Source organism: Balaenoptera ricei, chromosome 3 (assembly GCF_028023285.1).
Source record: "Balaenoptera ricei isolate mBalRic1 chromosome 3, mBalRic1.hap2, whole genome shotgun sequence".
Lineage (NCBI taxonomy): Eukaryota > Metazoa > Chordata > Mammalia > Artiodactyla > Balaenopteridae > Balaenoptera > Balaenoptera ricei.
The window spans coordinates 28,486,698-28,505,833 of record NC_082641.1 but is presented as its reverse complement, the minus strand read 5'-3'; the positions used below and the strand labels follow the sequence as shown (position 1 = coordinate 28,505,833).

General features: G+C 41.8%; 1 protein-coding gene across 2 annotated transcripts in view; it reads left to right on the top strand.

Moving 5' to 3' along the window:
• The window catches only part of ADAMTS12 (ADAM metallopeptidase with thrombospondin type 1 motif 12), a 387,476-nt gene that overhangs the window by 328,124 nt on the left and 40,216 nt on the right, over positions 1 to 19,136 (top strand). For both annotated transcript variants that reach the window (XM_059916187.1, XM_059916186.1), the window contains one exon: positions 14,216 to 14,392. In XM_059916187.1, the coding sequence (XP_059772170.1) occupies positions 14,216 to 14,392 (177 nt within the window). The remainder of the gene's footprint in view (positions 1 to 14,215; positions 14,393 to 19,136) is intronic.

The following is a 19,136-nucleotide window of genomic DNA, read 5'->3' as shown; positions in this document are numbered from 1 at the left end:
CTGTCCAGTTTTCCCGGCACCACTTATTGAAGAGACTGTCTTTTCTCCATTTTATATTCTTGCCTCCTTTACCAAAAATAAGGTAACCATATGTGTGTGGGTTTATCTCTGGGCTTTCTATCCTGTTCCATTGATCTATATTTCTGTTTCTGTGCCAGTACCATACTGTCTTGATTACTGTAGCTTTGTAGTATAGTATGAAGTCAGGGAGCCTGATTCCTACAGCTCCGTTTTTCTTTCTCAAGATTGCTTTGGCTATTCGGGGTCTTTGGGTTTCCATACAAGTTGTGAAATTTTTCGTTCTAGGTCTGTGAAAAATGCCATTGGTCGTTTGATAAGGATGCATTGAATCTGTTGGTTGCCTTGGGTAGTAGAGTCATTTCACAATGTTGATTCTTCCAGTCCAAGAACATGGTATATCTCTCCATCTGTTTGTATCATCTTTAATTTCTTTCATGAGTGTCTTATAGTTTTCTGCATACAGGTCTTTTGTCTCCTTAGGTGGGTATATTCCTAGGTATTTTATTCTTTTTTTGCAATGGTAAATGGGAGTGTTTCCTTAATTTCTCTTTCAGATATTTCATAATTAGTGTATAGGAATGCAAGAGATTTCTGTGCATTAATTTTGTATCCTGCTACTTTACCAAATTCATTGATTAGCTCTAGTAGTTTTCTGGTAGCATCTTTAGGATTCTCTATGTATAGTATCATGTCATCTGCAAACAGTGACAGCTTTACTTCTTCTTTTGTGATTTGGATTCCATTTATTTCTTTTTCTTCTCTGATTGCTGTGGCTAAAACTTCCAAAACTATGTTGAATAATAGTGGTGAGAGTGGACATCCTTGTCTTGTTCCTGATTCTAGAGGAAATGGTTTCAGTTTTTCACCATTGAGAATGATGTTGGCTGTGGTTTTGTCATATATGGGCTTTATTATGTTGAGGTAAGTTCCCTCGATGCCTACTTTCTGGAGGGTTTTTTTTTTTATCATAAACGGCTGTTGAATTTTGTCAAAAGCTTTTTCTGCATCTATGAGATGATCATATGGTTTTTCTCCAGTTTGTTAATATGGTTTATCACATTGATTGATTTGCATATATTGAAGAATCCTTGCATTCCTGGGATAAACTGCACTTGATCATGGTGTATGATCCTTTTAATGTGCTGTTGGATTCTGTTTGCTAGTATTTTGTTGAGGATTTTTGCATCTATGTTCATCAGTGATATTGGCCTGTAGTTTTCTTTCTTTGTGACATCTTTGTCTGGTTTTGGTATCAGGGTGATGGTGGCCTCGTAGAATGAGTTTGGGAGTGTTCCTCCCTCTGCCATATTTTGGAAGAGTTTGAGAAGGATAGGTGTTAGCTCTTCTCTAAATGTTTGATAGAATTCACCTGGGAAGCCAGCTGGTCCTGGGCTTTTGTTTGTTGGAAGATTTTTAATCACAGTTTCAATTTCAGTGCTTGTGATTGGTCTGTTTGTATTTTCTCTTCTTCCTGGCTCAGTCTTGGAAGGTTGTGCTTTTCTAAGAATTTGTCCATTTCTTCCAGGTTGTCCATTTTATTGTCACATAGTTGCTTGTAGTAATCTCTCATGATCCTTTGTATTTCTGCAGTGTCAGTTGTTACTTCTCCTTTTTCATTTGTAATTCTATTGATTTGAGTCTTCTCCCTTTTTTTCTTTTTTTTTTTTTTTTTTTTTTTTTTTTTAAACATCTTTATTGAAGTATAATTGCCTTACAATGGTGTGTTAGCTTCTGCTTTATAACAATCAGTTATACATATACAATATGTTCCCATATCTCTTCCCTCTTGCATCTCCCTCCCTCCCACCCTCCCCATCCCACCCCTCTAGGTGGTCACAAAGCACCGAGCTGATCTCCCTGTGCTATGCGGCTGCTTCCCACTAGCTACCTATTTTACATTTGGTAGTGTATATATGTCCATGACACTCTCTCACCCTGTCACATCTCACCCCACCCCCTCCCCATATCCTCAAGTCCATTCTCTAGTAGGTCTGTGTCTTTATTCCCGTCTTGCCACGAGGTTCTTCATGGCTTTTTTTCCCCTTAGATTCCGTATATATGTGTTAGCATACTGTATTTGTTTTTCTCTTTCTGACTTACTTCACTCTGTATGACAGACTCTAACTCCATCCACCTCATTACAAATACCTCCATTTCATTTCTTTTTATGGCTGAGTAATATTCCATTGTATATATGTGCCACATCTTCTTTATCCATTCATCTGTCGATGGACATTTAGGTTGCTTCCATGTCCTGGCTATTGTAAATAGAGCTGCAATGAACATTTTGGTACAAGAGTCTTTTTGACCTATGGTTTTCTCAGGGTATATGCCCAGTAGTGGGATTGCTGGATCGTATGGTAGTTCTATTTGTAGTTTTTTAAAGAACCTCCATACTGTTCTCCATAGTGGCTGTATCAATTTACATTCCCACCAACAGTGCAAGAGAGTTCCCTTTCCTCCACACCCTCTCCAGCATTTATTGTTTCTAGATTTTTTGATGATGGCCATTCTGACCGGTGTGAGATGATATCTCATTGTAGTTTTGATTTGCATTTCTCTAATGATTAATGATGTTGAGCATTCTTTCATGTGTCTGTTGGCCATCTGTATATCTTCTTTGGAGAAATGTCTATTTAGGTCTTCTGCCCATTTTTGGATTGGGTTGTTCGTTTTTTTGTTATTGAGCTGCATGAGCTGCTTGTAAATCTTGGAGATTAATCCTTTGTCAGTTGCTTCATTTGCAAATATTTTCTCCCATTCTGATGGTTGTCTTTTGGTCTTGTTTATGGTTTCCTTTGCTGTGCAAAAGCTTTTAAGTTTCATTAGGTCCCATTTGTTTATTTGTGTTCTTATTTCCATTTCTCTGGGAGCTGGGTCAAAAAGAATCTTGCTGTGATGTATGTCATAGAATGTTCTGCCTATGTTTTCCTCTAAGAGTTTGATAGTGTCTGGTCTTACACTTAGGTCTTTAATCCATTTTGAGTTTATTTTTGTGCATGGTGTCAGGGAGTGTTCTAATTTCATACTTTTACATGTATCTGTCCAATTTTCCCAGCACCACTTATTGAAGAGGCTGTCTTTTCTCCACCGTATATGCTTGCCTCCTTTATCAAAGATAAGGTGACCATATGTGCGTGGGTTTATCTCTGGGCTTTCTATCCTGTTCCATTGATCAATATTTCTGTTTTTGTGCCAGTACCAAACTGTCTTGATTACTGTAGCTTTGTAATATAGTCTGAAGTCAGGGAGCCTGATTCCCCCAGCTCCATTTTTCGTTCTCAAGATTGCTTTGGCTATTCGGGGTCTTTTGTGTTTCCATACAAATTGTGAAATTTTTTGTTCTAGTTCTGTGAAAAATGCCAGTGGTAGTTTGATAGGGATTGCATTGAATCTGTAGATTGCTTTGGGTAGTAGAGTCATTTTCACAATGTTGATTCTTCCAATCCAGGAACATGGTATATCTTTCCATCTATTTGTATCATCTTTAATTTCTTTCATCAGTGTCTTATAATTTTCTGCATACAGGTCTTTTGTCTCCTTAGGTAGGTTTATTCCTAGATATTTTATTCTTTTTGTTGCAATGGTAAACGGGAGTGTTTTCTTAATTTCACTTTCAGATTTTTCGTCATTAGTGTATAGAAATGCAAGAGATTTCTGTGCATTAATTTTGTATCCTGCTACTTTACCAAATTCATTGATTAGCTCTAGGAGTTTTCTGGTAGCATCTTTAGGATTCTCTATGTATAGTATCATGTCATCTGCAAACAGTGACAGCTTTACTTCTTCTTTTCCGATTTGGATTCCTTTTATTTCTTTGTCTTCTCTGATTGCTGTGGCTAACACTTCCAAAACTATGTTGAATAATAGTGGTGAGAGTGGGCAACCTTGTCTTGTTCCTGATCTTAGTGGAAATGGTTTCAGTTTTTCACCATTGAGGACAATGTTGGCTGTGGGTTTGTCATATATGGCCTTTATTATGTTGAGGAAAGTTCCCTCTATGCCTACTTTCTGCAGGACTTTTATCATAAATGGGTGTTGAATTTTGTCGAAAGCTTTCTCTGCATCTATTGAGATGATCATATGGTTTTTCTCCTTCAATTTGTTAATATGGTGTATCACATTGATTGATTTACGTATATTGAAGAATCCTTGCATTCCTGGGATAAACCCCACTTGATCATGGTGTATGATCCTTTTAATGTGCTGTTGGATTCTGTTTGCGAGTATTTTGTTGAGGATTTTTGCATCTATGTTCATCAGTGATATTGGCCTGTAGTTTTCTTTCTTTGTGACATCTTTGTCTGGTTTTGGTATCAGGGTGATGGTGGCCTCGTAGAATGAGTTTGGGAGTGTTCCTCCCTCTGCAATATTTTGGAAGAGTTTGAGAAGGATAGGTGTTAGCTCTTCTCTAAATGTTTGATAGAATTCACCTGTGAAGCCATCTGGTCCTGGGCTTTTGTTTGTTGGAAGGTTTTTAATCACAGTTTCAATTTCAGTGCTTGTGATTGGTCTGTTCATATTTTCTATTTCTTCCTGGTTCAGTCTCGGCAGGTTGTGCATTTCTAAGAATCTGTCCATTTCTTCCAGGTTGTCCATTTTATTGGCGTAGAGTTGCTTGTAGTAATCTCTCATGATCTTTTGTATTTCTGCAGTGTCAGTGGTTACTTCTCCTTTTTCATTTCTAATTCTATTGATTTGAGTCTTCTCCCTTTTTCTCTTGATGAGTCTGGCTAATGGTTTATCAATTTTGTTTATCTTCTCAAAGAACCAGCTTTTAGTTTTATTGATTTTTGCTATTGTTTCCTTCATTTCTTTTTCATTTATTTCTGACCTGATCTTTATGATTTCTTTCCTTCTGCTAGCTTTGGGATTTTTTTGTTCTTCTTTCTCTAATTGCTTTAGGTGCAAGGTTAGGTTGTTTATTCGAGATGTTTCCTGTTTCTTGAGGTAGGCTTGTATTGCTATAAACTTCCCTCTTAGCACTGCTTTTGCTGCGTCCCATAGGTTTTGGGTCGTCGTATCTCCATTGTCATTTGTTTCTAGGTATTTTTTGATTTCCCCTTTGATTTCTTCAGTGATCACTTCATTATTAAGTAGTGTATTGTGTAGCCTCCATGTGTTTGTATTTTTTACAGATCTTTTCCTGTAATTGATATCTAGTCTCATAGCGTTGTGGTCGGAAAAGATACTTGATACGATTTCAATTTTCTTAAATTTACCAAGGCTTGATTTGTGACCCAAGATATGATCTATCCTGGAGAATGTTCCATGCGCACTTGAGAAAAATGTGTATTCTGTTGTTTTTGGGTGGAATGTCCTATAAATATCAATTAAGTCCATCTTGTTTAATGTATCATTTAAAGCTTGTGTTTCCTTATTTATTTTCATTTTGGATGATCTGTCCATTGATGAAAGTGGGGTGTTAAAGTCCCCTACTATGATTGTGTTGCTGTCAATTTCCCCTTTTAGGGCTGTTAGTATTTGCCTTATGTATTGAGGTGCTCCTATGTTGGGTGCATAAATATTTACAATTGTTATACCTTCCTCTTGGATCGATCCCTTGATCATTATATAGTGTCCTTCTTTGTCTCTTGTAATATTCTTTATTTTAAAGTCTATTTTGTCTGATATGAGAATTGCTACTCCAGCTTTCTTTTGATTTCCATTTGCATGGAATATCTTTTTCCATCCCCTCACTTTCAGTCTGTATGTGTCTCTAGGTCTGAAGTGGGTCTCTTGTAGACAGCATATATATGGGTCTTGTTTTTGTATCCATTCAACCAGTCTGTGTCTTTTGGTGGGAGCATTTAATCCATTTACATTCAAGGTAATTATCGATATGTATGTTCCCATTCCCATTTTCTTAAATGTTTTGGGTTTGTTATTGTAGGTGTTTTCCTTCTCTTGTGTTTCTCGCCTAGAGAAGTTCCTTTAGCATTTGTTGTAAAGCTGGTTTGGTGGTGCTGAACTCTCTCAGCTTTTGCTTGTCTGTAAAGGTTTTAATTTCTCCATCAAATCTGAATGAGATCCTTGCTGGGTAGAGTAACCTTGGTTGTAGGTTTTTCTCCTTCATCACTTTAAGTATATCCTGCCACTCCCTTCTGGCTTGCAGAGTTTCTGCTGAAAGATCAGATGTTAACCTTATGGGGATTCCCTTGTGTGTTATTTGTTGTTTTTCCCTTGCTGCTTTTAATATGTTTTCTTTATATTTAATTTTTGACAGTTTGATTAATATGTGTCTTGGCGTGTTTCTCCTTGGGTTTATCCTGTATGGGACTCTCTGTGCTTCCTGGACTTGATTAACTATTTCCTTTCCCATATTAGGGAAGTTTTCAACTATAATCTCTTCAAATATTTTCTCAGTCCCTTTCTTTTTCTCTTCTTCTTCTGGGACCCCTATAATTCGAATGTTGGTGCGTTTAATGTTGTCCCAGAGGTCTCTGAGACTGTCCTCAGTTCTTTTCATTCTTTTTTCTTTATCCTGCTCTGCAGTAGTTATTTCCACCATTTTATCTTCCAGGTCACTTATCCTTTCTTCTGCCTCAGTTATTCTGCTATTGATCCCATCTAGAGTATTTTTAATTTCATTTATTGTGTTTTTCATCGTTGCTTGGTTCCTCTTTAGTTCTTCTACGTCCTTGTTAAATGTTTCTTGCATTTTGTCTATTCTATTTCCAAGATTTTGGATCATTCTTACTATCATTATTCTGAATTCTTTTTCAGGTAGACTACCTATTTCCTCTTCATTTGTTAGGTCTGGTGTGTTTTAACCCTGCTCCTTCATCTGCTGTGTGTTTTTCTGTCGTCTCATTTTGCTTATCTTACTGTGTTTGGGGTCTCCTTTTCACAGGCTGCAGGTTCGTAGTTCCCGTTGTTTTTGGTATCTGTCCCCAGTGGGTAAGGTTGGTTCAGTGGGTTGTGTAGGCTTCCTGGTGGAGGGGACTATTGCCTGTGTTCTGGTGGATGAGGTTGAATCTTGTCTTTCTGGTGGGCTCGTCCACGTCTGGTGGTGTGTTTTGGGGTGTCTGTGGCCTTATGATTTTAGGCAGCCTCCCTGCTAATGGATGGGGCTGTGTTCCTGTCTTGCTAGTTGTTTGGCATAGGGTGTCCAGCCCTGTAGCTTGCTGTTCGTTGAGTGAAGCTGTGTCTTGATGTTGAGATGGAGACCTCTGAGAGATTTTTGCCGTTTGGTGTTACGTGGAGCTGGTAGGTCTCATGTGGACCAGTGTCCTGAGGTTGGCTCTCCCACCTCAGAGGCACAGCCCTGATGCCTGGCTGGAGCACCAAGAGCCTTTCATCCACACAGCTCAGAATATAAGGGAGAAAAAAATAGAAAGATAAAAAGAGGATAAAATAAAATAAAATAAAGCTATTATAATAAAAAATAAGAAAAAAAATTATTAAGAGTAAATGTATTCAGAAAAAATTTTTTTTAATTTTTAAAAATAGATTTATTAATTTTTTTATAGTAAAAAATAAGAAAAAGATTTTTTTAAAAAAAATTTATTAAAAAAAAATTTTAATTTTTTAAAATAAAAAATATGAAAAAACTTATTAAAAAATTTTTTTAATTTCTAAAAATAGAAAATACGGAAAAAATTATTAAGAAAGCATATATTAGGAAAAAAAATTTTTTTTAAGTAAAAAAAAAAAAAAAAAAAAAAAAATGGACGGACCTAACCCTAGGACTGATGGTGAAAGCAAAGCTATACAGACAAAATCTCACCCAGAAGCATACACATATACACTCACAAAAAAAGGAAAAGGGGAAATTAATATATCCTGCTCCTAAAGTCCACCTTTTGAATTTGGGATGATTCGTTGTCTATTCAGGTATTCAACAGATGCAGGCACATCAAGTTGTTTGTGGAGCTTTAATCCGCTGCTTCTGAGGCTGCTGGGGGAGATTTCCCTTTCTCTTCTTTGTTCGTACAGCTCCCAGCGTTCAGCTTTGGATTTAGACCCGCCTCTGCATGTACGTTGCCTGAGGGCGTCCGTTCCCCGCCCAGACAGAACGGAGTTAAAGGAGCAGCTGCTTCGGGGGCTCTGGCTCACTCAGGCCGGGGGAGGGAGCGGTACGGAGGAGGCGGGGCGAGCCTGCGGCGTCAGAGGCGTCGTGACGTTGCAGCAGCCCGAGGCGCGCTGTGTGTTCTCCCGGGGAAGTTGTCCCTGGATCACGGGAGCCTGGCAGTGGCGGCTGCACCGGCTCCCGGGAGGGGCGGTGTGGAGAGTGACCTGTGCTCACACACAGGCTTCTTGGTGGCGGCAGCAGCAGCCTTAGCGTTTCCTACCAGTCTCTGGGGTCCGCGCTGTTAGCCACGGCTCGCGCCCGCCTCTGGAGTTCGTCTAGGCGGCGCTCTGAATCCCCTCTCCTTGCACACCGCGAAACAAAGAGGCAGAAAAAGTCTCTTGCCTCTTCGGCGGCTGCAGACCTCCTCTTCGGCTCCCTCCCGGCTCGCCGCGGCACGCCAACCCCTTCAGGCTGTGTTCACGCAGCCAACCCCAGTCCTCTCCCTGCGATCCGACCGAAGCCCGCACCTCAGCTCCCAGCCCCCACCCGCCCCAGCGGGTGAGCAGACAAGCCTCTCGGGCTGGTGAGCGCTGCTCGGCGCTGAGCCTCTGTGCAGGAGTCTCTCCGTTTTTCCCTCTGCGCCCCTGTTGCTGTGGGATCCGCGCTGATAGCCGCGCGGCTCGCACCCGTCTCTGGATTTCGTTTAGGCAGCGCTCTGAATCCCCTCTCCTTGCGTGCCGCGAAACAAAGAGGCAAGAAAAAGTCTCTTGCCTCTTCGGCAGCTGCAGACTTTTTCCCGGACTCCCTCCCGGCTAGCACCAAAGCCCGAGCCTCAGCTCCCAGCCCCCGCCCGCCCCGGCGGGTGAGCAGACAAGCCTCTCGGGCTGGTGAGTGCTGGTTGGCGCCGAGCCTCTGTGCGGGAGTCTCTCCGCTTTGCCCTCCGCACCCCTGTGGCTGCGCTCTCCTCCGAAGCTTCCCCCCTCTGCCACCTGCAGTCTCTGCCCGCAAAGGGGCTTCCTAGTGCGTGGAAATCTTTCCTCCTTCACGGCTCCCTCCCACTGGCGCAGGTCCCGTCCCTATTCTTTTGTCTCTGTTATTTCTTTTTTCTTTTACCCTACCCAAGTACGTGGGGATTTTCTTGCCTTTTGGGAGGTCTGACGTCTTCTGCCAGCGTTCAGTGGGTGTTCTGTAGGAGCAGTTCCACGTGTAGATGTATTTCTGCTGTATCTGTGGGAAGGAAGGTGATCTCCGCGTCTTACTCTTCCGCCATCTTGCCCCCTCCTCCCCTTTTTTTCTTGATGAGTCTGGCTAATGTTTATCAATTTTGTTTTACTTCTCAAAGAACCAGCTTTTAGTTTTGTTGATCTTTGCTATTGTTTCCTTCATTTCTTTTTCATTTATTTCTGATCTGATCTTTATGATTTCTTTCCTTCTGCTAACTTTGGGGGTTTTTTTTGTTTGTTTTTCTTTCTCTAATTGCTTTAGGTGTAAGGTTAGGTTGTTTATTTGAGATGTTTCTTGTTTCTTGAGGTAGCACTGTATTGCTATAAACTTCCCTCTTAGAACTGCTTTTGCTGAATCCCATAGGTTTTGGGTCATCGTGTTTTCATTGTTATTTGTTTCTAGGTATTTTTTGATTTCCTCTTTGGTTTCTTCAGTGATCTCTTGGTTATTAAGTAGTGTATTGTTTAGCCTCCGTTTGTTTTTACAGATTTTTTCCTGTAATTGATATCCAGTTTCATAGCGTTGTAGTTGGAAAAGATACTTGATATGATTTCAATTTTCTTAAATTTACCAAGGCTTTATTTGTGACCCAAGATATGATCTATCCTGGAGAATGTTCCATGAGCACTTGAGAAGAAAGTGTATTCGGTTGTTTTTGGATGGAAAGTCCTATAAATATCAATTAAGTCCATCTTGTTTAATGTCTCATTTAAAGCTTGTGTTTCCTTATGTATTTTCCTTTTGGATGATCTGTCCATTGGTGAAAGTGGGGTGTTAAAGTCCCCACTATGATTGTGTTACTCTCGATTTCCCCTTTTATGGCTCTTAACATTTACCTTATATATTGAGGTACTCCTATGTTGGGTGCATAAATATTTACAATTATTATATCTTCTTCTTGGATTGATCCTTTGATCATTATGTAGTGTCCTTCTTTGTCCCTTGTAATAGTCTTTATTTTAAAGTCTATTTGGTCTGATATGAGTATTGCTACTCCAGCTTTCTTTTGATTTCCATTTGCATGGAATATCTTTTTCCGTCCCCTCACTTTCAGTCTGTATGTGTCCCTAAGTCTGAAGTGTGTCTCTTGTAGACAGCATATGTATGGGTCTTGTTTTTGTATCCATTCAGCCAGTCCATGTCTGTTGGTTGGAGCATTTAACCCATTTACACTTCAGGTAATTTTCGTTATGTATGTTCCTATTACCATTTTCCTAATTGTTTTGGGTTTGTTATTGTAGTTCTGTTCCTTCTCTTGTGTTTCCTGCCTAGAGAAGTTCCTTTAGCATTTGTTGTAAAGCTGGTTTGGTGATGCTGAATTCTCTTAACTTTTGCTTGTCTGTAAAGGTTTTAATTTTTTCCGTCAAATCTGAATGAGATCCTTGCTGGGTAGAGTAATCTTGGTTGTAGGTTTTTCCCTTTCATCACTTTAAATATGTCCTGCCACTCCCTTCTGGCTTGCAGAGTTTCTGCTGAAAGATTGGCTGTTAGCTTATGGGAATTCCCTTGTATGTTATTTGTTGTTTTTCCCTTGCTGCTTTTAATATTTTTTCTTTGTATTTAATTTTTGATAGTTTGATTAATATGTGTATTGGCGTGTTTCTCCTTGGATTTATCCTGTATTGACTCTCTGTGCTTCCTGGACTTGATTGACTATTTTCTTTCCCACATTAGGGAAGTTTTCAGCCATAATCTCTTCAAATATTTTCTCAGTTCCTTTTTCTCTTCTTCTTCTGGGACCCCTATAATTCGAATGTTCATGCATTTAATGCTGTCCCTGATGTCTCTGAGATTGTCCTCAATTCTTTTCATTCTTTTTTCTTTATTCTGCTCTGTAGTAGTTATTTCCACTATTTTATCTTCCAGGTCACTTATCCATTCTTCTGCCTCAGTTATTCGGCTCTTGATTCCTTCTAGAGAATTTTTAATTTCATTTATTGTGTTGTTCATCATTGTTTGTTTGCTCTTTAGTTCTTCTAGGTCCTTGTTAAACATTTCTTGTATTTTCTCCATTGTATTTCCAAGATTTTGGATCATCTTTACTATCATTATTCTAAATTCTTTTTGGGTATACTGCCTATTTCCTCTTCTTTTCTTTGGTCTGGTGAGTTTTTACGTTGCTCCTTTATCTTCTGTGTGTTTCTCTGTCTTCTCATTTTGCTTAACTTACTGTGTTTGGGGTCTCCTTTTCACAGGCTGTGGGTTCATACTTCCCATTGTTTTTGGTGTCTGCCCCCAGTGGCTAAGGTTGGTTCAGTGGGTTTTGTAGGCTTCCTGGTGGAGGGGACTAGTGCCTGTGTTCTGGTGGATGAGCCTGGATCTTGTCTTTCTGGTGGGGAGGACCATGTCTGGTGGTGTGTTTTGGGGTGTCTGTGACCTTATTATGATCTTAGGCAGCCTCTCTGCTAATGGGTGGGGTTGTGTTCCTGTCTTGCTAGTTGTTTGGCATAGGGTGTCCAGCACTGTAGTTTGCTGGTTGTTGAGTGGAGCTGGGTCTTAGCGTTGAGATGGAGATCTCTGGGAGAGCTTTCACCGTTTGATATTACGTGGAGCTGGGAGGTCTCTGGTGGACCCATGTCCTGAACTCAGCTCTCCCACCTCAGAGGCACAGGCCTGACACCCGGCCAAAGCACCAAGACCCTGTCAGCTACACGGTAGATCCGCAGTTGATCATAAAATTATTTAACTCAGGAACAGCCAGATGAAAGGGATGCATAGGGCAAGACACGGGGAATGGGAACAGAGTTCCCATGCCTTCTTCAGGCGCACCACTCTCCCAGCACCTCCATGTGTTCACCAACCCAGAAGCTCCTGTTCTGTGGCTGATTTTAAATTGGAAGTTACTTTGTTCTTTGTGTTCTTACAGCATGGCAGGCAAATGAAGTTTTTAATTTGCTTTTGCGGGGGCTGTCTGGCAAGTGTTGCTTATTTCTGAGAAGCTAAACACACTTGATTTATGGAAGCATTAGAGCATCCATCTGCCCCCTTGTCATATGGGCCCACATCTTCTATGTTACAGCCCAAGGGTTGATGTCAGGTGACTTGTGCCATCTGCCCGGTGACAGAAGAATGGGGATCAGTATTTTGGGATATACCTCTACTGAAAGGTTTTGAGGAATTTTCTTTCACCATCCACAGCCCTACAGTTATGACTATTCCACCATAGCCAGAAAGAGAGCATGATATTTTACCATGTAGAGAGGGGGCCAGATGAACATATACCTTACAGCAATGGGCACACCTTTGTGGTGGTGCATTTTCTCAGCCAAGACTGTAATGAAATCATCAGTGGAAGGATTGAGAGGGTGAAGAAGGATGCTCTTTATAGCGACCACAGTGACCACAGATCTCTTTAGTCCACTGGGAGCCCCCAGTTGCTCTTTTCTCAGAATTCATATATTCATTCAGCAAGCCGTGGGGAACATCTGTGCTGCTCCTGGCCCCATGCTAGATGCTCAAGACATAATGGTGACCAGGGCAGTTAGGCTTCCAACTTCAGGGCAGTGATAGTTTAATAGAAAGGATGGACAGAATAAATAAAAGTTGTTTCACATTTCAAGTTCTTTTGATGGAAACAAAGAAGGATCTGAGATAAATAACAAGTGGGATAGGTATCCTTTGGAGAAGGTATTCAAGGAAGGCCTCACAGAGAAGGTGACATTTACGCTAATTTAAAGGAAGGGCAGTAGCAAGTAATGCGAAGGGTGGAGGAAGGAAGACTCGGGACACAAGGACCACAGGACATATTGTTAATCCACGGAGAATCTGGGGGAGAGGGGCTGAGGAGCACAGGGGTCAGGCTCCATGCCACCTACTTCGGGTCCCCACCTGAGTGTGGGCAGTGACAGGACAGGCCAGGACTGGCCTTGAGAGACTAGGATGCACAGGCAAGATGAGCTGAAGGGAAACTGATGGCACTAGATTTCTACACAGACTGTAGACCAAGTCTTGGAAGCTCAAGTTATGATTAAGTAAAATCTAACTAGGTGGGGGATGGAGAAGCTTCCAGAATCCAAGAGGTCAGAGAGTGAACCAAAGAAGTCCTCCAGAATAGGCCACATAGACTCTGGTTTTAGGTGACCCGGGCTCAGCCGTGTTTATCATGATCTTAAGGAAATCAGCAGGCTGCGGGTGAACAGTGCCCTTTACTGAGAGCAGGGTGCAGGGGCCGCTGCTCAAGGTACAGGCACAGGGTAGGGGGCGTGAGAGGGGCCTCTGTAAGGGCTTGCTGCAGGCACGCGCTGAGAAAACCCTCGGTGATGGAGGCTATAGAAGGAAGGATGGTGGGCGATGGTGCTGTAGGGGGAAGCCTGGCAGTAGGGGCAAGGATAGGGTTGGCCCACTCCCTGAATCAAACCATTGAGCAGTTATTCAGCTTATTTTCCTTATAGAGGCCCTTTCCTTGAAACAAGGTAACTCATCCTGCATTCAGACTCAGGGAGAAAAGGGGTTTTCAGCAGGATTCTGAGGGACAGTTGGCTGTAGCTTTGCAGAGAACTCCCCCAACAGCGGTTCCGTTTGCCTCGAATGAACACAGGCATCTTAGGGAACGGCCGCCCACTGAGGATGCTGCTCCAGCCTCACCCCAAGCCCACCCCCGCGGCTGTAATCTTCGCTACAGCCCCATAGGTAACGGTTACTATCCCAGTTTACAGATATGACAGCTGAGGCTCAGAACGTTTCTGCAACTCGCCCAAGGGCTCACGATGAGTGAGTGACAGAACTGGACTTTTCACCCGGTTCTCACCCTTCCACACCTGCATTTTCTGACATTGGGAGGCCCCTCTTGTGGAGCTGCTCAAGTGACTCCCTTTCTGAGGGAGACAGTTTACTAACCCCTCTTCGTGACTGGAAGCCTGGAACTTCGTGATGCATTGTGAAATCCCTGGGAATCCGGGCGTGGACGGTCTGATGCCAAGGACTCAGTTATCCCCTTTTCTCTCACTCTCCATACAGTGCTCCAGAAACTGCAGCGGGGGCTTCCAGATCCGGGAGATTCAGTGTGTGGACAGCCGGGACCACCGGAGCCTGAGGCCATTTCACTGCCAGTTCCTGGCTGGCCCTCCTCCTCCACTGAGCATGAGCTGTAACCTGGAGCCCTGCGAGGAGTGGCAGGTGGAGCCTTGGAGCCAGGTACGGCACCTAGTACCCCATCCGGACAACCTGGCAACCAAGAATCTCTGTGTTACCTTGTGAGTCTAGATGTTGGGGAAGACCACATGTGTATCAAGCCAGCGCCAGGCCTCCATTCAGCCACCTTCCACTGGGTGTGTTACTGAACCACACTTGGGTCACTTGTCCATACACAGTAAAGCCGATCTACTGACACGAGATTGTGGTGAAGGAAAGTGCAGTGTTTATTGCAGGGCGCCGAGCAAGGAGTCCAGGGCAGCTAGTGCTTAAAAGGCTTGAACTCATCAAAGGCCTTCAGGGAAAGGTCTTTAAAGACAGGGTGAGGGAGGGAGGTTGTGATCAGCTTGTGGACATTCTTCCAATTGGTTGGTGGTGCGGTGATGGCGAGTCAACATCATCAGCATCACGAACCTTCTGGTTCCAACCCGTCTGAGGTCTACGTGCTTGTGGGCACCATACAGTTAACTTCTTCCACCTGGTGGGTATTTCAGTCTCTGCAAAACAGCTCAAAAGATGTGACTCAGAATATTATCTGTAGTCCTTGAGGAGGAACTAAAGGTCCTTGACTTTGTTTAATAGCTAAACTGTTATTATTTTGTCTCGCTTGACTGTTTTCCTTTCTGAGTTTTCTCACCTCGATGATTAAATTTACTCTTTGGAGATCGGGGAAGGCCTAGGAGGCTAAAGTGTTTCTATAGACAAGAGGCAGGTGGAGAACATGCTGGGGTGAGGGGGCGAAGCTGTTCTGGGAAAGCCCCATAGGGTCCTGCTAGGTGACAGGTGGGGAGGCTGGGCAGGTCCAACAACTTGAAGGCTATGTTGTGTGCTTTAAACTGTGACTGCTCAATGGTTTATTACAACCTAGTCTCAATGGATATACTGGGGAATTGGGGTCCCTCTGGGGAGATGTACGTGTACCACTGTGATGAGAGGCATTTAGGACAGAGCATCACATGCCCCTCTTAGGCTTCTGCAGTGGGGCTGGGGGCAATGGTCAGATCCTTTCCACACACAGTATTTAATTTCAGAGTTCCACCTCTCAGTTAAATACCCAGATCCTCGTTTACACAAATAAAAAGAAGGGTGTGTGTGTGTGTCCGTCCTGTTTTGTGAGGGCTGAGGCTCTGCTGCGTCTTTGTCCTACTTCAGTACATGAAAACAAGTTACTCTTCCTTGGTGAGATATAATGATTTCATTTGCCTATTGGCCTCAATAGCTAAAAAAAAAAAAAAAATACTCCCAACTATACCCATGCATGGTGGAAAGAAGAGGGAAAGAAAGAATGCAGCATGTTTTGAGTGTGTCCATACACTGGACAATTTACCTATAATACTTGTTTTAATTATCACAATAACCTGGATGGTAGGCCTTATTAATTCCGTTTTATAGGTGAAGAAATTGAGACTCAGAGGTTAAGAAGCGTACATGAGGTCACACAACTAGAAAATAAATGGTGGAGTATTAAATTCAAGCTTAAGGCTGACTCTGATGCCTGTACTCTTTCTACTGTAGAATTTAGTCCAGTGGACATGGAGCGAAGAGCGAACTGAGGAGAAAGAGTGAGTCAATAAGTATTTGGGGGGAAACTTACCACATGCCAAGGAAGAGAAGATAGAGAACCACAAGTGTAGGATACAGAATTAGTGTTCAACCCTGGAAGACTGAGCCCCCTCAAGTTTCTTACTGTCTGCTGGGTCAAGCAGCCATGTTGATTCCTGAGGCCCTGGGCCCATACCTGGTGTTTTCTGGGGCAAAAACCACCACTGTCCCCTCTTCCGCTTCCTTCCCTGTCCAGCTCTGGGGGACATAAAGTACCTACTACTCCCATGCTCTGAACTTAGGCCTCCATGTTTGCTGGGCCTGGTGACAGCTTCCAGAATCCTGGAATTTGCAGAGGCGCTTAGATTACCTTGTCAGAGAAATTGCATTTGCAAGTTATCCAAGATGAGCAATCATATATGCTCTCTGGTTGTGAAAAAGATGTATTCTATATGCTTCCTCAGTAGCTTCTGGGAGCCCAATCATGAGCCTGTTTCCTGAAGGCCTCCCAACACCCTCCTTTCTAAATTGCTCTGTTCTGAGCAAACCACAAAGTTGGAAGACTTCCCTCTGAAGGAGCAGTAAAGACAGAAAATGTTGAAGTTGGTTGAACATTTCCCTGGGAATGTTGAGGGACTGTTTAGGGACTGGGCACCTTTGGGTGCTTTCCCTGAGCCATCATGATGCTGCTTTGTCTGTACATACTATCTAATGGATGCCTTTGTGGGAATGTTCTGGGGCCTTGCAGTGAATGTCAGCCAGCCCAGACTACTTGCAATGGAAGATGCATTTCAACTGTAGAAATGTCTCCACTGGTTCTCAAGCTTTAGCAAACTTTAGCATGTTTCAGCATCACCTGGAGGGTTTGTCAGCACACTGATGTCTGGACCCCACGCCCACAGTGTCCAGTTCAGAGGTCTGGGGTAGGGCCTGAAGTTTTGCATTTCTAACAAGTACCCAGAGATGCTGAAGTTGCTGCTTTGGGGACCACACTTTAAGAACCACTAGTTTATACCTTCTTTATCCCCCCTTTCCTGGAGGTTACTTGGCCAGGTGGCCCTGGATCTATATGCACAAATGTAGGTATGCAACAGGATCCCAAGTGTGGAATTCCTCTCCTTCCCTCCTCATATAGGGTTAAAAACAGTGAATAAGTGGGAAAAGATCCATGTTGGAATACCGTGAAAACAATAGATTAGTTCTTTTATTGAGCAGAAAATGTTAATTGTATATAATTTCCCTGTTTTCTATGGTTACCATCACACATGTAGTGCCTGTCGTGATAGGTATGATATTGGCAATCATAATTGTTTTGTTGTTGTTACCATGTCATAATTAAGATTTTTCAAACTACTAAGATCTTTCAAAGTACTTTTCAAGTACTCAAAAGCATTCTTCAAAGATTCTTGGTGAATTATCTACTTTCCTCTTAGAAATCTCAGGAAAATGAGACAATACAACTTAGAAAATTATTCTAGTGAGCAAAAACTTGACATGTTTTAGAATTATATCCCTTCAGGAATCCAACCTGTCATCTCAAATTTATTTTGTGAGCATTACAGCCAGTTCATCAGACCCTTAGAAAACCTACCAACATCACTATTCCAAAGATGGACAAATTTAATTCTAAAGCTTTATGTAATGGGGAAGGAAGGCTGAATCCTGTTTTAATAGGAGATGAACAAAATTGCATTGTAGAAGTATGCTCTCCATTAGGGCTATCAGAACTAATCAGAATAAAAACATCTACATTTTACATTTTGGTTTCTAGACCAGAATTCCTTCCGTTTGACATACTGAACGATTTAGCATCTTCTGATATTTTTCCCCTCCTCTTATCCCCAGAATTTTCTTTATCAGTCTCCTTTCTTTAAGTCTTGTTTCACCACTGTTTTTGTTTCTGTTATTGCCTTTTGGCTTAAACAACAAAAATATTTTTTTCTCACAGTTCTAGAGGCTAAAAGTCTGAGATCAAGGTGTTGGCAGGATTGGTTTCTTCAGAGGCCTCTCTCCTTGGTTTGTAGATGGCTGTCTTCTCCTTTGTCTTCTGTCGTTTTCCCTCCGTGTGTGTCTGTGTCCTAATCTCCTCTTCCTATAAGTACACCAGTCATAATGGGTTAGGGCCCTCCCTAATGACATAATTTTACCTTCATTACCTGTTTAAAGACTCTTCCTCCAAATACATCACATTCTGAGGTACTGGGGGATTAGGAATTCAAAATACAAATTTGGGGGGAACACAATTTAGCCCATAACAAGCATAGCAAAGATACTAGCAGGGTATGTATCTTGGCAGTGTGAAAAGTTTAATTTTGTTGTTGTAGTGGTGGTTGTTTATTTTATTTGTTCTTAATAATCCACCCTAAATTCAGGTCTTGATGACTCTTTTTTTAACTTAAATATAGTTGACATACAATAATATGTAAATTTCAGGTGTACTATATGATGCTTTGACATTTGCATACATTATGAAATGATCATCACAACTCTAGTAACCATCTGTCCCCATAATAAGTTATTTCAATATTATTGATTATATTCCTTATGTTGTATATTACATCCCCATGACGTATTTATTATACATCAGGAGGTTTGTACCTCTTAATCCTCTTCACCTATTTTCCCCCATACCCCACACCTCTACCTTCTGGCAAACACCAGAATTTGTTCTCTGTATCTATGTGTCTGTTTTCATTTTGTTTTGTCTGTTTGTTTTGTTTTTACATTCCACATGTAAGTGAGATCATGTGGTATTTGTCTTTCTTTGTCTGACTTATTTCACTTCTAGATCCATCCATGTTGTCCTAGGTGGTAAGATTTTATTTTTTATGGCTGACTAGTATTCCGTTTTGTGTGTGTGTGTGTGTGTGTGTGTACATGTACACACCACGTCTTCTTTATCCATTCATCTATCAATGGACACTTACATTGCTTCCATATCTTCTTTTATAAATAATGTTGCAGTGAACATTGAGGTGCATATATCTCTTTGAATTGGTGTTTGTTTTCTTCAGTAAATACCCAAGAGTGAAATTGCTGGATCATATGGCAGTTCTATTTTTAATTCTTGGAGGAACCTCCATACAGTTTTCCATAATGACTACCCCAATTTCAATTCCCACCAACAGGGCACAGGGATTCCCTTTTCTCCACATCCTGGCCAAGATTTGTTATTTGTTGTCTTTTTTGATGCTAGCCATTCTGA